The sequence below is a fragment of the Vipera ursinii genome (assembly GCF_947247035.1).
Source record: "Vipera ursinii genome assembly, chromosome: 5".
In the NCBI taxonomy this organism is placed as follows: domain Eukaryota; kingdom Metazoa; phylum Chordata; class Lepidosauria; order Squamata; family Viperidae; genus Vipera; species Vipera ursinii.
This window is the reverse complement of record NC_139518.1, coordinates 80410297-80427720: the sequence shown is the minus strand read 5'-3', so window position 1 is coordinate 80427720 and position 17424 is coordinate 80410297. Positions and strand designations below refer to the sequence as shown.

General features: G+C 39.1%; 1 protein-coding gene across 1 annotated transcript in view; it reads right to left on the bottom strand.

Annotated features, from left to right (window-relative positions):
• The window catches only part of COL13A1 (collagen type XIII alpha 1 chain), a gene marked incomplete at its 3' end in the record, with an annotated part of 202270 nt that overhangs the window by 172933 nt on the left and 11913 nt on the right, over window positions 1–17424 (bottom strand). The window contains exon 2 of the mRNA XM_083364798.1: window positions 7619–7688. Within this exon, the coding sequence (XP_083220924.1) occupies window positions 7619–7688 (70 nt within the window). The remainder of the gene's footprint in view (window positions 1–7618; window positions 7689–17424) is intronic.

The following is a 17424-nucleotide window of genomic DNA, read 5'->3' as shown; positions in this document are numbered from 1 at the left end:
TATTTTAATTTCATTTATATCCCGCCCTTCTCCGAAGACTCAGGGCGGCCTACAAGCTTAGCAGTAGCCTTCATTCTATGTATATGCCTGCTTATTAGGGCTTTCACACACACCCCAAGTGGCATTATTACAAAGTCAGCTTAATTGCCCCCAACAATCTGGGTCCTCATTTTACCTACCTCGGAAGGATGGAAGGCTGAGTCAACCTTGAGCCTGGTGGGACTCGAACCTGCACTAATCGCAGGCAGCTGGTGTTACTTAAGGAGGCATTAGCCCACTGCTCCACCAATAAGCTGACTTTGTAATAATGCCGCTTGGGGGTGGGGGCGAAAGCCCTAATAAGCAGGCATATACATAGAATGAAGGCTATTGCTAAGCACATTGATTTGTGCTTTAAATTGTAAGCCGCCCTGAGTCTTCGCAGAAGGGCGGGATATAAATGGGATTAAAAAAAACTTATTCAGTTAATTCTTCTCCTTCCCTCGTCTCCGTTCAATCTATTTCCTCTTTCTCTCTCAGCGCAACTATCCCTGCAGCTTCTTCTATCTCCATTCTGTAATTTTCATTTGTTTCCCTTTTCCTGTGACTACTGCCAAGAAGGCAATATGTCTACATGTCTGTATGAAGAAGAACGGTTGGTATTTTCATCTTTAAATCGGGGTAACTTGTTTTACAAGCGATTAATTTTAATCAGCCTTCTGCCTTTGACCCTTTCTGGAATGTAGCATTCAGCAGAAGTGTTTGTGTGGGAGAGAATGTGTACACACAAACACACACGCGCACGCACACACAGAGGATTTTATGGATTCTATATTACGTGAAAAACATGCATGTGGTTTAAACATTGTGGTTTAAAAAAACGCATGTGGTTTAAAAATTGATGGTAGATGCAAGTCCATAGATTCCACAGAACAGTTTTTCCTTTGAACCTGAAACTCGGCACAGGATGTACGAACACTTATAAGGATGTCAAAGGCACATATTTTTTTTAATTTTAATTCCATTTATATCCCGCCCTTCTCCGAAGACTCAGGGCGGCTTACAAGCTTAGCAGTAGCCTTCATTCTATGTATATGCCTGCTTATTAGGGCTTTCACACACACCCCAAGCGGCATTATTACAAAGTCAGCTTAATTGCCCCCAACAATCTGGGTCCTCATTTTACCTACCTGGGAAGGATGGAAGGCTGAGTCAACCTTGAGCATGGTGGGACTCGAACCTGCACTAATTTCAGGCAGCTGGTGTTACTTAAGGAGGCATTAGCCCACTGATCCACCAAGGGTCAGTGAATTGGGGAAGGAGAGATCTTGAGGTTTTAGTGGGACTTGGCACTGTGGGGGGAGTTTATTTTTTTGCATTTCTATAGCACCATGAATCCTGGCTGTTTACAACTTTGGAATAATTTTCCATAGCAAGAATGAGATAAGGTTGGAGGTTGAACTATTAAAATTGCTACACAGGAATTTGGTTAATCTTTTCTTCCTCCCAGATATTAGTTCTACAAAAATGAGCAACTTATCACAGAAGATAACTATAATTGCATTAATGGCGTTTTCATTCTTAATGTAAATAGCAGGGACAACTGATTTTTAGCATTACATAACTGGATGAATACTGGTAGTCCTCAGCTTACCACTACAACGCAGACCGACATTTCTGTTTCTAAGCGAGACATTTTGTTAAATGAATTTCGCCCCATTTTCTGACCTTCCTTGCCACAGCTATTCAGTGATTCACTGCAGTTTTCAAGTTACTAACACAGTTGTTAAGTGAACCTGGCTTCCCCATTGACTTTGCTGGTCAGTAGGTCACAAATTTGATCGCCTGACCCGGGGACAGTGCAACCGTCATAAATATGAGTCAGTTGCCAAGCATATGAATTTTGATCAGATGACCATGGGGGAAGCTGCAATGGTCATAAATGTGAAACAGGTCATAAGTCACTTTTTTCAGTGCCATTGTAACTTCAAATGGTCACTAAATGAGCTGTTGTAAGTGGAGGACTACCTGCAATTGCAACCTCATTCTCAGGCTGAGTAGAATTTTACCCAGCAAAACTTATGTTAAGTTTTCAAAATAAACAAATCCCTTCCACATAAAGACACAAATAGAAGACCTTGACTATAAATCAGTTTTATGCTGAGTATATCATTATTTCTTCCACTACATTCTCCAGAATTTGCCAGATGTCTTTTTTTCATAAATGACACATGAAGAACAAGGATTTGTTAATCTTAGAATGCTTACCCAATGCAAAATTAAGACATGTTTGTGTTCCATTCCTGCTTTTCCTTTGATATATTTAGCACTGGAGGGTGTTTTTTTAAAAAAAAGAAAAACAAACACAGTATAGTCATGAACTTTTAGTTGCATAAGCTACATGGCGTCCAAAAATAAATTCGTCCCATCTTCAGCTGATAAAGTGGACTCTAGCCCCAAAGAGTTACTACTCAATAAATGCGCTAGTCTTTAAGAAGCCTGAGGACTTTGCATTAAGTATGATGCTTTCATTCAAGCATTTCATTCATGCATTCAACATCTTCCACTTTTCCAAATCTGTGAGGAAACATAACCTGATAAATATCATTTTGGAAATGAGGTCAGCATGTCACACAACATGTGAGAGACCTGGATCTCCTGGAGCTGAGTGAACTACAGACTCTGAAATGGTTCACAATAACATCAAATGTAGCCAAAGATGCTTGGCAGCAGCAACAGCCAAGACCACCATGGCTGATTATCATGGTCTCAGCACAGAGACTTCCTGTTCAGACTTACAATGACCTTTAAACATTCAGTGACCCTACAGAAAATTCCCCAGGCTGTAACTATCCATTGGCAAGACAGATTAGTAGCGTGAACTTCCCTGGTTTAAGGAAACATAGATTTCCTGATCATGTCTATAAATAACACAGAAAAAACAACCCATTTTTATTCCTGGCCTGCATATTCTTATCTATAGTGATGAGATAAGTGACAGCTACCACCCACCATATTCACATTTTTACACATCCCACTTTTCTCAGCCGGGTCTAAATGTAGAAGCAATATATCTGGCCCTTTCTTAGACCACAATACAATTCCTAGGTAGAAGCGATCTTTTCCTGCTTCTCCCAAGGCATTTACATCCTGCTTTCAAAAAGTCTACAGAGTTGAACTGGCGTACTTTCCGCTTTTCTGTATAATCGCCAGAATCTAAAACTCTTGAAAAACTGTGGAACATATGGCGCAACATAATGGATGATAAATATTTATTTTCAACTTGTTTGTCTCCCAAACAAAATGTTGACTCTTCTAATAGGATAAGAAACCTTCGGGGTAGCCTGCGAGGGCCATACTTTCAACATTCAAGAGTTCATCTCGGGTAGCCTTTCCACAATTTATTTTTATTTCCATTCAATCATGTCCAGTTCTCAGAGACTGTCTGGACAAATCCCTGCAGTTTACTTGGCAAGGTTTTTCAAAAGTGGTTTGCTGTTGCCTCCTTCCTAGGGGTTGAGAGAAAGTGACAGGCCCAAGGTCACTCAGCTGACTTTGTGCCCATGACGGGACTAGAACTCACGGCCTCTCTGTTCCTAGCCTTAATCATTACACCAAACAGGCTCTCTTGATGCCCTCCATATATGTTGGGAGTGCAACTCTTTGAATTCCTAACTTGCATGACCAAAGGCTGGGCATCCTGGAAGTTGTAGTTCAAACTTATAAAGGTGGCAGCAGACTATATATATTTGATTGAGGACCTAGCATTTAAGTGTCTCAGGCATTGGAGGGATCAGGTGCGGGGGAAAATCGAGAGTAAAATGTTTCCATGGACTTTCCCTCCTTTAATAATCACCATGAATAAGATTTAAATTATTCAAACTTCCATTATATCCAGTTCTAAAGCATAGCTATAATCATTCCACTGAACTGTGTCAGTCCTTCAGGATAGTCCACACAAAAGGAATTTCATCCAAGAACTACCTTTATTGTAGGGCTGTATTGTAGCCCTTCTCCACTTCTTTGCTTTTACCTTCCAGAAAACTAGGGAATTTTTTCCCCATACTCCTCCTTTTGTGGGCTGAGATACCTTTTGCAAACAGTTGTCTAGTCTGCAGCTCTTCCTTCTGTTTCCCAAAGTCATTCCCACATACCATGATAATTAAGCTGGGAATGTTGCAAATAGGGACCTCTCTTTGAAAAAAATGCAGTAGTAGTTTTGTGTGTATGTGTGTGTGTGTGTGTGTGTGTGTGTGTGTGTGTGTGTGTAAAGCGTAATATACCATTTAGTTTAGTTTAGTTTAGTTTTATTGTATTTGTATACCGCCCTTCTCCCGAAGGACTCAGGGCGGTGAACAGGGCATACATAAAAAATACAGGATACAAAAATTAAAAAGAATTAAATAGTAGCCCAGCTAAAACAGTCGATAACAATATAAAAATCCCCATTAAAACCCCAACATATCCCCATCAGGCCAGGCCGGCTTGTTCAAATAGATGGGTCTTCAGACCTCCGTTGGAAGGAGCGAAGGTCCTTATGTACAAACAGCACCACATTCCTTAGTTAAGGAATCATTAATCTATTCAGTCAGATCAAGGCTCCATAAAAATGTCTGTGATTTGGAAGCTTTAATTACCGGTATGTTAACATTGCATTTTAGCCTAAAATCACATCAACATGTTTTGTAGTCACTCTACCCTGACATACTCAATCTACGATTTCTAAGCCTTTTTCACAAATATTGTTAGCCCACATTATACTTCTTATTTGAGTTTGTTTTTTACATTTACTTCTGTTAAAAATCATTCTGTTGTCTTTAGTGCATTCTTACCAAGATCATTCCTATTTTCTTGGATATTAGAAACTCCACTAGACTTTGCTTCATTTTCAAACTTGGCAAGTATTCCCATCACCTCTTCATCAAAGTCATTAATAAAAATAAATTATGAACATAGGACGGATTGACTGACCTTGGGGCATCCCTTGAGATACCTCACTCCAGTTTGACAAGAATTTGCTGATGATCACCCTTTCTCATGCCCCTCTTAATTGCAACATGAACACACTTTGCTATCCATTTTTCTACCCAATTCTGATGTTGCTTTGAACTCATCTCCAGCTAAATTTTCTTTAACTGTTCAAGTTTATAGTACAGTAGGGATACCTGTAGATACTTGTCTTTAGTAATAACCCATGTGTATAATTATTTGTCTTCTAATTTTCACAAATATGAATGATGAATTTTTTTCTAATGTCCTCCATTTTTTAATTAGAATTGTTTGCAATTGTGCTTTTAATAACTTCCATTTTAGAAATGTCACCTCTCTTTAAGCCCCATTTTCCTTTATCATTGTTTCCCTGCCTATCTCTGCTTTGTTTCTATGGCTATATTTATTATAGTCTAATTTGCAGTGGTTAATTAGAATCCATTTTTAGTCCAAGATGCACTCAGATTTAATTGCCCTTAAAATCAACCATTTCAGCACTGTTCATACAATGTTCCTTGTATTTCCACTTTTCTGGCTTGGTATGTAGTCAAAAGTTTGGAAGTAATCAAGTGGTTGGAAGCAGTTAAGAGTTCTGAATTATTATGTGCTTCCCCAAAACTGGTTGGCTCTCTTCTTGAACCAGAGCTTATTCCAGAACTTTTTTGTGCAAAGTTTTTCTCTAGAACCCCTTGATGTTTGCTGTTCCTGGCAATTACCTAGTTTGCACATCAAAGCTACTGGTAATGGGTTATAGTACTTCTGCAGGTACTGAATGCAGAATGAAAGTAAACTATACACATGAGAACAAAAGAATGTCAATGTGATTTTTATAGAACAACAATCCTGGCTAAGATAGAAACAAGACTCAATCTATATTGGGACTTCAAGAAATGTAAGAGAAATATTGCCATTAAGCAATTTACATTTCATGGTTGGATAGCCAACATAATATTTACTTAGGGATACATTTTTCTTCTCTTTCCAGATATAAGGCTTAATTTCCCATTTGTAGTTAATCTTGACCCCTAGCTCTTTGCTCTGTTAGAGGTTTTTTTTTAAAAAAAATTACATTTACTATTTGTTGAGAGATATTTAAAGGTGGTGTGCCTCGAGATCATTGTTTCTCAACCTTGAGAGCTTTAAGATGTGTGGACTTCAACTCTCAAAATTCCCCAGCCAGCAGACTGGCTGGGGAATTCTGGGAGTTGGTCCACACATCTTTAAAAGTGCCAAGGTTGAGGAACACTGATCTAGGTACCAATTAGTAGATCTGGAGGAATTTTTTAATCTTATGATCTGCTTACAAGGCTTCCTATTGGTATCTGGTGATAATTCTAGAAGCCAGACACTGGTCTAAATGGATGCTCCTTATCTTCCCATGATCGATAACATCCTTATTGGGAGGAGGAAGAGGAGAAAGGATTCATCACTCTAAGATTTTTAGGGTTCCAAATTCTTTGTACAATACCAAATGTTTCACATGCATCACAAAATCACAAAACTTACTCATTTCACTCATTTATTTATTTATAGCCTTTTGCTATATTTCCAAGGCAGCTTACAGTATAAATATACGTAGTATTAAAGAACAGCTAAAGATCCAGGAGAGACTAAGGAAGTTCAAAGTACTTGATCTGTTTGGTGGCTTGATCTTTAGTTCCTGAATGGGAAAATTGGGGAAATGGGGATCATAGTATAGCTTTCTTCTAGTTCTTTTTAAATTCTCCTTGGTTTCTTTCATTTCACTGCTTTTTTAACTAACAGCTGTCAGAGTCCAGTCACAGACACATGGACAAGCTTCTCTTTAGCCTTCTAGGTAGTCAACTGTACAGAAGTTAGACAAATACCACAAGTCACTTCTATCACAAGCATGCCTTTCTCTTAACCCCAAGTTTCTATAAAGAATGGAGTCAGCTGTTCACTTGTAGGACAGATGCCATTTGGATTCTAAACTTGTCTAGGTACTCTCCAGATTATTCCTTTAGGCTCCTAAACCTACTACTCCTTCAACCATGATTGCATTGTCTCCAAGCTGAATCACAATATTTAGCCTGAGTTAAGGAACACCTATAATAGACTATTCATCCAGCACTTGATTTTTTATGTTAGTAGTAACTATATACTGAGACTATTCCCACATTTTTTTAGGAAGACAAGTTGGAACGTAAGCCCAAATCTTTATGAGTTATCAATGTGTGAAAAAGAGAGATGGGGCTTCAATTGTGCAGTCACAGCTACTATTGTGACCCTCCCTGCAGACTTCCCTACTCTTAAGACTGAGGGAGATATCAGTATAGCTATAACTAAGGACACATCACGAAATGCCTTTTCTGGGGAGTTTCAAGAGTCCTCCCATTTGTGAGAGATTTAACAGGCCTAAAATCTTGGCTGATTTCTATTTTGCTGTTTGAGATTGTCAGTGACTATTGATATATACTAATTTTTCCAGTTGATATATGTTGTATTGTTCTATTTTTATCTGTTATTGGAAGTTGCCAAGGAGACACTGTCCTAAACGTTGTAACACATTTCATGCAAACAAATGAAGAAATAATTTTCTCAACATTATTAAATACATGTTTGCTCCTGGGTTGTATCCAATGATCATCAACATTATCATCATCACCCCACCGCCATGTAGGATTCCTACCTGCTGGGCAGTTGCATCTCTGGTAGATATCTCTAGTCTCCCGATGTCTTGGCAAATTGAAGTTTATCCTCTGTAAAATGAATGAGGAGGAAGGTAACATTAACAATCACAAAGCCAAAGGTTTCTGCTTGCTAGAAAACAGTGTGTGTGTAATCAGCTCTGAACTACAAGGAGGAAGAGACATCTGTTCCTGGGTCAAAAACAGACAACAGCCTTCAATTCTAATCTCAACATCTGTTTGACTGAAAGCAGATAAAACTCAGTTAATGGCATTGCTACACAGCATCTTTACTGTATGGTCTGAACAGCAATTGTGTGCCAGTGTTGTCTAAAAGGACTATTACCCACTTAGAAGAGTTGGAGAGAAATTATGGAAGCTTTGAAGCACATCTTACCTTGCTTTATTTATGATCACCATGAGATCATAACCTAAAAGGTGGCCTCCTGCAGCGAGTCAGCATAATCCATGTGGCCTCTAATGGTTGCAAGAATTTACCACATAATTTCCTTCCCCCGATCATTTTATGAGATTGGAGAGCCTCTTTTCACTACTTGGCCAACACGAATAAAACATGGAATTGGGAAAATTCAGCCCCACTCTGTTGGGGATATGAAAAAAATGTGTTCCACTTCACATTATAATGGGAACTTAACTGATTTATTTTCATGAGCAATTATATGAAGCACTGCATATACTGATTTAGGTTGCCCCAAAGGTGCTTTTCAAGAGGCAACTGGACTTTCTTGGATTGTTCCTTGAAAACATTTTGCTTCTTATCCAAGAAGCTTCTTCAGTTATGAAAAATCCAAGAAAACCAGTTGTCTTTTGAAAAGCACCTTTGGGACAACCATGACCTGGACAATTGAGAATCTCCATAGACATGGATTTTGGTCCTATTTTCCAATGTTGTGGTCCAGATGATTTTTTAAAATAATAATTTATTGTTAATTGGTTTGACTTGCATACTTCCAGAATCATGTTATGATTCATGGAGATTTATTTATTTTTAAAAAAGCATTAAAACAAAAACAATTTAAAAATTCAGCCTATTCAAGAAGCAGGAATAATAATAATAACATGCAAGCAATAATTAAAGTCACAATCATAATACACATCTGATATTGTCAACCACACACTGGGCAGCTTCAGCTTCCAAGGGCTCTGCAGCATATCTCTATCGTCATGGGATTGTCAGAAAAATGCCACACATGGTCCTAGCCTAACTTGTAGAGTGATGCCATTTCGTGAAGTTGGGGCCACCATAGGAAAATATTACTGCTGCTTCCAATCTCATCTCTCGAGGGCTGGGTATTTTTACCATTCAAAAATATTCATTTTGGACAAGTAAGCTAGATATATTGGTTCTGGAGTATTACAAGTACTTAGAGATCAATCATTTAGAAACGTAAATGTCAAAAACAATATTTGATATTTGAAACCAACTGAAGCATTCATTTAATTTTGAAAGGTAGCTCAATGTAGAATAGCAATAGTCTATACTGTTGTCGATCAGAAGGTCGGCAGTTTGGTGGGTCAAATCCCGAGTGCCGCGTAACAGAGTGAGCGCCTGTTACTCGTCCCAGCTTCTGCCAACCTAGCAGTTCGAAAGCATGTAAAAATGCAAGTAGAAAAATAGGGACCACTCCGGTGGGAAGGTAACAGCGTTACGTGCGCCTTTGGCGTCTAGTCATGTCAGCCGCATGACCACAGAGACGTTCTTGGACAAGCACTGGCTCTTCGGCTTTGAAACGGAGATGAGCACCGGCCCCTAGAGTTGGAAACAACTAGCACGCATGTGCAGGGGAACCTTTACCTTTACCTTTTATACTACAGATAATGAAGGTATGGCAAACTGAAGGTGGCTCTGTGAAATTAGAGCTGACAAAAAGCAAGGAACCAGTGAATAGATTGGTTCCACAGAATCTGTCCAGATAAGAAGAGGAAGGGAGATCACCCATATGTGCACTGGATGGCTGCTCCTTTCAAGGAGACTGCAGGACAGTGACTTAAGTACCAGGATTAAACAGGATTGGCTATTTACTTGCAACTATGGAGAAGACTTTGAAAAGACTCTCAGTTCACAAACCTCACTTTCTAATCACTTTCAAAAAATTGCTCATTAACTGTTTCTGAATTATTAAAAACCTTTGGAACTGCAAGCTTGAAAAGGCTAGGCAAGTCTGCCTTCAATCTCTAATAAAAGAACATGTTAATAATAAGCTTAAAAATTGAAGGATTCTGAAATACACAGCAAAAGGTTAAATATGATTTTAATTTTAGAAAGTTGTAAACAGACTAAGGATCCAGATAAAAATGGAATATTGAAACTTCTACAATAGGTTTTTGGATTAATTACAAAGAACAAACAGTTTCTCATGGGAAATAGATTCTATTTTGATTTTTAAAAGATATATAAAAGATAAGCAATTTCATGATTTAAAAAACTGGAAAAGACTAAAATTTTTAGGTAAAGATTTACAAACCTGTAAAATGTTGCAAAGCATTATAAAAATAAAAATACTTAAGACTTTTAAAGAATAAAATCAGAAATTAGTAGTAACAGTATCAATAAAGATGTACAATGCTTTTAAAGATATACAAAATATATTATTGAAGAAATGAGAGATGTAGAATAAATTTTATCTGAAAGATACAAATGGTAATGAAAGTGGATTTGTAACTCGACAGGCCAAGAAAATAACTTAGAAGAGGATGTTTCATTGTACCTATCTACCAAAACAAAAAACCAAAACCTGACTGAAGTTTTAAAATGTAAAATAAAAATATAGATGACAAACTAAGAGATAATCTGGATAATTTTTCCTATTGCATTTACAAAAGAGTTTCATTAAAACTTTAAAGAACTCTGTATCTGTAAAGAAGAAATGAGATAAATCAAATCCTATAACAAAATTTGAATGAACTAAAGACTAAATAAATGAACTTAAGACTGTTAGAAGTAAAAGGAAATAACATAAAGTTGGCTTCTTTTATCAAGGTTAAAACATGATGTATTATTTCTGGTAAAACCTTTATGATCTTTTTGCTGGCACCACAACTGAAAATAACAAAGTTTCATGAATTTGTTATAGATAGGGTATGGCATATGGAATGAAGAGATAAATGTTTGTAACCCAAGGGTGAAAAGGCACTAAATTTGTTTCTATTTGCTGTGATGGTTGGAAGTCATTCTTTTTATATTTCTTTTCTTTTTCTTTATCATATTCTTACTTTTCTTTCCCTCTCCTTTCTTTTTTGTTGCACTTTTTATTTCTTTCTATTCGCTCTGCCTCTCTAGTTTGTAGACTTTATGATAATAATCAAAACTCTTAATAAAAATTACACACATACATTATGCATGCATGTATATAAATGCATGCATATATACAATGATGCAATCCACGGTTTTGTAGGGTTGCAAATGACTCGTTACTCAAAGCTGGGTTAAAGGCTCCTCTTGCCTCTATTTGCCTTTCTAGTATGCCATGAGTAAGGAGATCATCATTTAGAACTACTAGAGTCACCAATGCTAGATTTGTTCTAGGCCTAAGACTGGAACCTGATTGGAAAGGATTCAATTAATTCATTTCCTTTAGGCCATTTTTCAGCTGAACCCATGCTATTTTTTCAACAGCCTTCTCTAGAAAGGGAAGGTGATGGCTATAGAATATTGCAGATCTAGGCAAGGCATCTTCATATGGAGCATGCCAATACCTTCTTAAATGCAACTGGGGCAGCCCTTTCAACCAAAAGCATCATTAACACTTTCCTGGTCCCAACTAGTTATGCATCTCTTTAATACCCTCTCTAAGAGGTCCCCAACCTTTGGGGAACCAGGGATCGGTTCTGTGGAGAGAGGTTTTTCCGTGGACCAGAGGGGGTGTGGTTCTGTGTGCTGCCTGCATCTCGCAGATGTGGCTTTGCTTGTTTGTGTGGCCTGATTGTTGGCATGCCGTGGCCCGGTACTGGTCCATAGACTGGGGGTTGAGGACTCCTGCCCTATATAACCAAGGTACATAGATCAAGACTAGAAGTAAACATCTTAGACAAGCTCTTTCCTAGTTTCTTCCTCCTTCCAAGGATAAAGAGAAGGAAGAGGGAGGGAATTACTATTTCACCAAATACATATGCCTCAGCTTTCACTAATAAATAGGAATAATATTTTTATGCAATTTTGATTTATGACTCTCTGTTATTGCTCTATTCAAACTGTGTCCATTTCACTTTTACCACTAAGGCCAATAAATGTTGAGTACAAGAAACTATAAGTGAAGAAATCATTTATGTAAAAACTCCCCCAGTTTTCTGCCTGTAAATTAGGAATTTAATTGTCTACAATTGTGATACAGGTCATTAGTCAGTATTTTGAATATCTGATAGTCAAATTATAATAAATATATTCCTAGGCATAATGTTTGTACAAATTTGAAGAGTAAGAGTGCAAAGTGAAGCACATTTTTGCTGAGGAGAAAAACAAAAAATAAAACTTTATTGCTGATATTCTTTTAAAGATAATTAAACCCCTTTGCCATGTAGCACAGATTTGGTTCAGAAAAAACACCCGTATTTTCAATCCATTGGGCATGGTATTCACTTTCCTGTATCCACAAACTTGCTGAGAAGAGCCAAGGTAGTTAGAAATAAGAGCTATCTTTAACCTTCTTAATCTATTTTTAAGATCTAATATATGTGACCTGGATTTCATTAACCCTCAGAAGTCCAGCAATTCATCTCCTCTGAATACACATATACCCTTAAAATTGATGGATTTAATGATATTCTTTAAGATTCCTAAATATCTATGCCGCTTCCAGAAGTCCATTCTGGGCCTGGGCAACAAAAAATTAGCTACTGGTTCTGCCAAAGTGATGCGAACTGGCTGAATCCCACCACTGTATCTACTCCTATTTTTCATACAGTACATGAATTTTCTGACAGTTAGGCCTATTAGGTTTGGACTGGACCATGATGATAAGTGACTATCTCACCAAGTCTCTGAAATCAATTGCTGGATAGAGGTCCAAAGAGCAGGCTGGCACTGCTCTGTTAAAAGACAAGTAAGAACAACAACAGAGTTTTTAGCATTTTTCTTGGGTATCACAATCAGGAACTTTCATACTTCCCAGTTATAGAGATTGATGTTGCATGTTCTTGTCCAGTGATGGGATTAATGTGATGCAGGCCTGGGCCTCCGAAGCCTAGAACAGACTTCCAGAAGTGGTATCCATGCACTTCCAGTGAGCTGTTCTAGGCCTGAGAGGCCTCCGAGGTCTAGACTGGACTTTCAGAAGCCAGCCAGTTCTCTGAATTCAGGTAAATTTAGCTACTGGTTCTCCTGAACCAGTGCGAATCTGCTGAATCTCACCACTGTTCTTGTCCATGAAATCTTAAAGTTCTATAGAGTAAGTATAAACTATGCAAGGTAGCCTGTTAGATTAGATTTCATCTCTATGCTATGAAGTTCCAGATAGTCAACCCAATACAATAATATGGCATCCTTTAACCAAAAGGTTGATGCAAATACAGGTCTGTTCCAGGATTTTTCCAGCCTGCATGTTTACCTCAAGACTATTGGCAATGAAAGATTCTAATTCTCGACTTTGGATCTTCTTAAGCACTGTGGGCCATAAATAGGACATGCATGTCACTCAGTCCTATCTGCAACCTGGATTTTAAAGATATAGTTGGTTCATTTTATCCTCTCTAGTGTTAATTTAAGATCTTGCCATAGGAATCTGCCATCTCAATAAAATATGTTATTCGTTCTGGTGAGTGCAGGGATGAGGATACGTGGCATGATTTGCATGGGACAAGTCATCCTCTAACACAGGGGTCTTCAAACTTGGCCCTTTTATGACTTGGAGACTTCAACTCCCAGAATTCCTCAGTCAGCATACTGAGGAATTCTGGGAGTTGAAGTCCACAAGTCACAAAAGGGCCAAGTTTGAAGACCCCTGCTCTAACAAGTGGAATTTAATGTTTAGAGTTCAGCCCAATGATATACTTATTATGGTACCAGAACATGGCAGGCACAAAGAGAATAGTTCAGTAAAGTGGAGGGAAAGAGGTAAAAAAAAATTCCAATTTCTATGTTTGGCTAATTGTCTACAAAAATGCTAAAAGGGTAAACACTAGAAAGAGTTCTCACAAAAGTGGGCTTTAAGAAGCAAATAAAATATTTGATATCATTTAGACATTCTGGAATATATTTTCAAGCAGACAGGGCAGCAAGGAAAAAAACTGTGCAGTCTTTAGAGCAGACATGTCAAACACAAGGCCCAGGGGCCGGATCCGGCCCGCGAAGTAGTTTCATGTGGCCCGCGAAGCCATCCTGGAAACAGTGAGGGAACGGCCCCCACTGCCTTGGCCCTGGCCCAGAGACCCTCCTCCCGCCAGAGACCCTCAGATCTGTCCCACTCCTGCCCAGGCCTCCATAGGCACCCTTGATGTGAACGATGTAGAGCCGTACACACTCTAGCCACGCCCACCCAGTAGGCCACGCCCACCCTGGCCATACCCACCCGGCCCCCTGAAGGCAACCGCAATGCTGATGCGGCCCTCAATGAAATTGAGTTTGACACCCCTGCTTTAGAGGGATCAGGAAATGTTTGTGCAAAACAAAATGAGCAAGTTAGATGGAAGTGATTGAAGATAAAAGTCTACAGCAATTTTGCCACATAAAGAAAATTAAGGTGCAAGGGGTATATCGCTATTTATTGCTATCGTATTAAATACTGTATAATGATGGTGAGACACGCAAAGTCTTTAATTTTTCAAAAGTCCATATTCTCTACTGAGGCCAATAGTCCATAAGCAAAGAAGTTGTGGCACAGAATCAAAGAGAATGCCAAGATGTCACTTAGCGCTCAGTTAGAGCCCAGCAAATTTCATTTTGAACCAGCATTAAATCTGACCTAACTTACAAACTATACATTTTACCCGTTAGCTTTGTTGGAGGGTAAATACCACAAAATCCCTTGCAAAGTTTTTTCCTTGTAAAGATGGGAGCATTGAATCATAGAGTCACCTCCTGCTGTACTGTCCATTCTGATATTCTTTCTACACCCATTCGGCAGTTGTGGGCTATGCCCTCTCTTATCTGACTGTTCTCTAGGCAGCATTTCCCATATCTCAAGGTCTTTCTTACATCACATTAAAAAAATATGACTGGACTAGTGTCACAATCCAGCCTATGATAATTGCATGACCTGATTGGTTGTTTCCCTGCTTCTTGCCTTTTCATACCCCTATAGGGAAGAAAACCCTGGCTGGTTAGTTTCTAAATGGACTGGTCTACCAGTACCTATCATTTCTTTTTAAGAATTATCCTATCCACATTAGATCTCATTGCTTTCCTGTATGCGTACGCAGATGGTTGCCTTCCCAAATATCTCCACTGACACAAACTTTTCTTGTTCATTTTCCCTTGTGTTGTAGCATCCTTGTTTTGATGTTACCATAATCGAAGCAAGAGGGAAGAGGCTGTTCTATCATTTATTTATTTTTATTTTTATTTTAATCCCATTTATATCCCGCCCTTCTCCGAAGACTCAGGGCGGCTTACAATTTAAAGCACAAACCAGTGTGCTTAGCAATAGCCTTCATTCTATGTATATGCCTGCTTATTAGGGCTTTTGCCCCCCAGCGGCATTGTTACAAAGTCAGCATAATTGCCCCCAACAATCTGGGTCCTCATTTACCTACCTCGGAAGGATGGAAGGCTGAGTCAACCTTGAGCCTGGTGGGACTCGAACCTGCACTAATTGCAGGCAGCTGGTGTTACTTAAGGAGGCATTAGCCCACTGCTCCACCAAGGCTCTATCATTCCCATATTCATCATTAGGTCCAAGAAAACATTGCAGCAAGGAAGAATTGGTAGTCAGTTACATAAAAAAATAGTAAATATTGCAATTAAAAAATGTAAAATAAATGAATAAAAATAGGGGAGAGGAGAGGAGAGGAGAGGAGAGGAGAGGAGAGGAGAGGAGAGGAGAGGAGAGGAGAGGAGAGGAGAGGAGAGGAGAGGAGAGGAGAGGAGAGGAGAGGAGAGGAGAGGAGAGAAGCTTTGCAGTACTGTGGGCAGGGAGTGGGACAAGAAGGGGAGCATGTCTTAACTGGACTGGGCAGAAACTGAAAAAGTACCTGCTGGGAGATTGAATGGAGCACAAGCTTCTCAGGTTGAGACATAATAATAATAATAATAATAATAATAATAATAATAATAATAATAATAATAATAATAATAATAATAATAATAATAGCCATCGAAACTGCGTGATTATGGATGAAATGCATAACAGTGATACCCATTGTCATCGGGGCACTGGGAACTATGTCCAAAAACTTTGCAAAACACATCAAGAAATTGCAGCTTCCTGCAATAATTCCAGCAAAGCTACAAAAAACTGCGCTACTCGGAACATCTTACATTTTAAGGAGATACCTGGTTGATACCTAGGATGCTGGCAGCAGCCCGTGTCAACCATTAGTGCCAGTCAATTTGAGTGTTTTATGAATAAAAGTTTTATAATAATAATAATAATAATAATGATGATGATGATGATGAAGAAGAAGAAGAAGAAGAAGAAGAAGAAGAAGAAGAAGAAGAAGAAGAAGAAGAAGAAGAAGAAGAAGAAGAAGAAGTTGGAAGGGACCTTGGAGATCATCTAGTCCAACCCCCTGCTCAGGCAGGAAACCCTATACCATTTCAGACAAATGGCTGTCCAGTCTCTTCTTAAAAACTTCCAGTGTTGGAGAATTCCCCACTTCTAGAGGCAGGTTGTTCCACTGGTTGTTCACTTGTTCATGAATGATGAATAGAAAGAATATTTAAGAAGGAAAGTAGCCACTGCCTGTCCCACGGAGAACTTGGCAGCCTTTAATCTGGGCAGGAACTGAAGGGGTGTCCGCTGCAAATGATGGGGACCAAGTGGAGCAAGGAGCCTTTAGAGAGAGAGGGAGAAATCCCTGCTTATGTAAAGTCCATTGATTTAGCAGGTTATTATTGACTTGACTGGAATATTTTTTTTAAAAAAGGCAGCGGGACAGCAGTCAGTGTGTGTGTGTGTGTGTGTGTGCGCGCGCGCGCCAGACCCTGCATCCAGTCACCACTGCAGCTGTAACTAAATTGAAATGAATTATTCAAGACCATCCTTAAGATGAACTTAGAGTGGCTCAGGTTCAAAAACAGAAAATATCTAATACCTTTGGATGCAAGGTGGAAAATACATTTGTGATAGACTGGGAATGAGGTGAAGATGACTGTCAAACCTTCAAAATGCTCTGAGTACAGCCATGTTTCTTTGTTTCTCAGTTGCCATAGCAATGAGAGGGGGGAGATGCGTTCTTCTCGTTTAGTCAAAACAATAACTTTCTTGTGGGAACCAAGGTCAAGTAGCTAAGTTTTTGGCGGGCTGGAGCTACCGTTAGAGAGCCCGCCAAAGGTGTTAATTGGGGATTATGATTTGTAACACACTAAGGCAGGCATGTTACACTCCTGGCCTGTGGGCCAGATGCGTCATGCCAAAACCACACCCAGCCCATTGCCGGCAATGGGGAAAAAGTCACGATATGTTGCGCAACTTCACGTGACGTCATGAGTTATTTCTACTGGTCTCATCTATCAGAACCGTGACATTGACATCATCTCTTTCTGCACTCTGAAAGTGTTAGGTGGCCCTTACTGGTGATTGGCCAGGCATTAAAGTATGACTCTACCCAGGGCTTTTTTTTGTCATAGAACGCTCAGAACGGAGTTCCGGCACCTTTTTTGGATGGAACCTTGTAGGGTAGGCAAGGCGGGTTG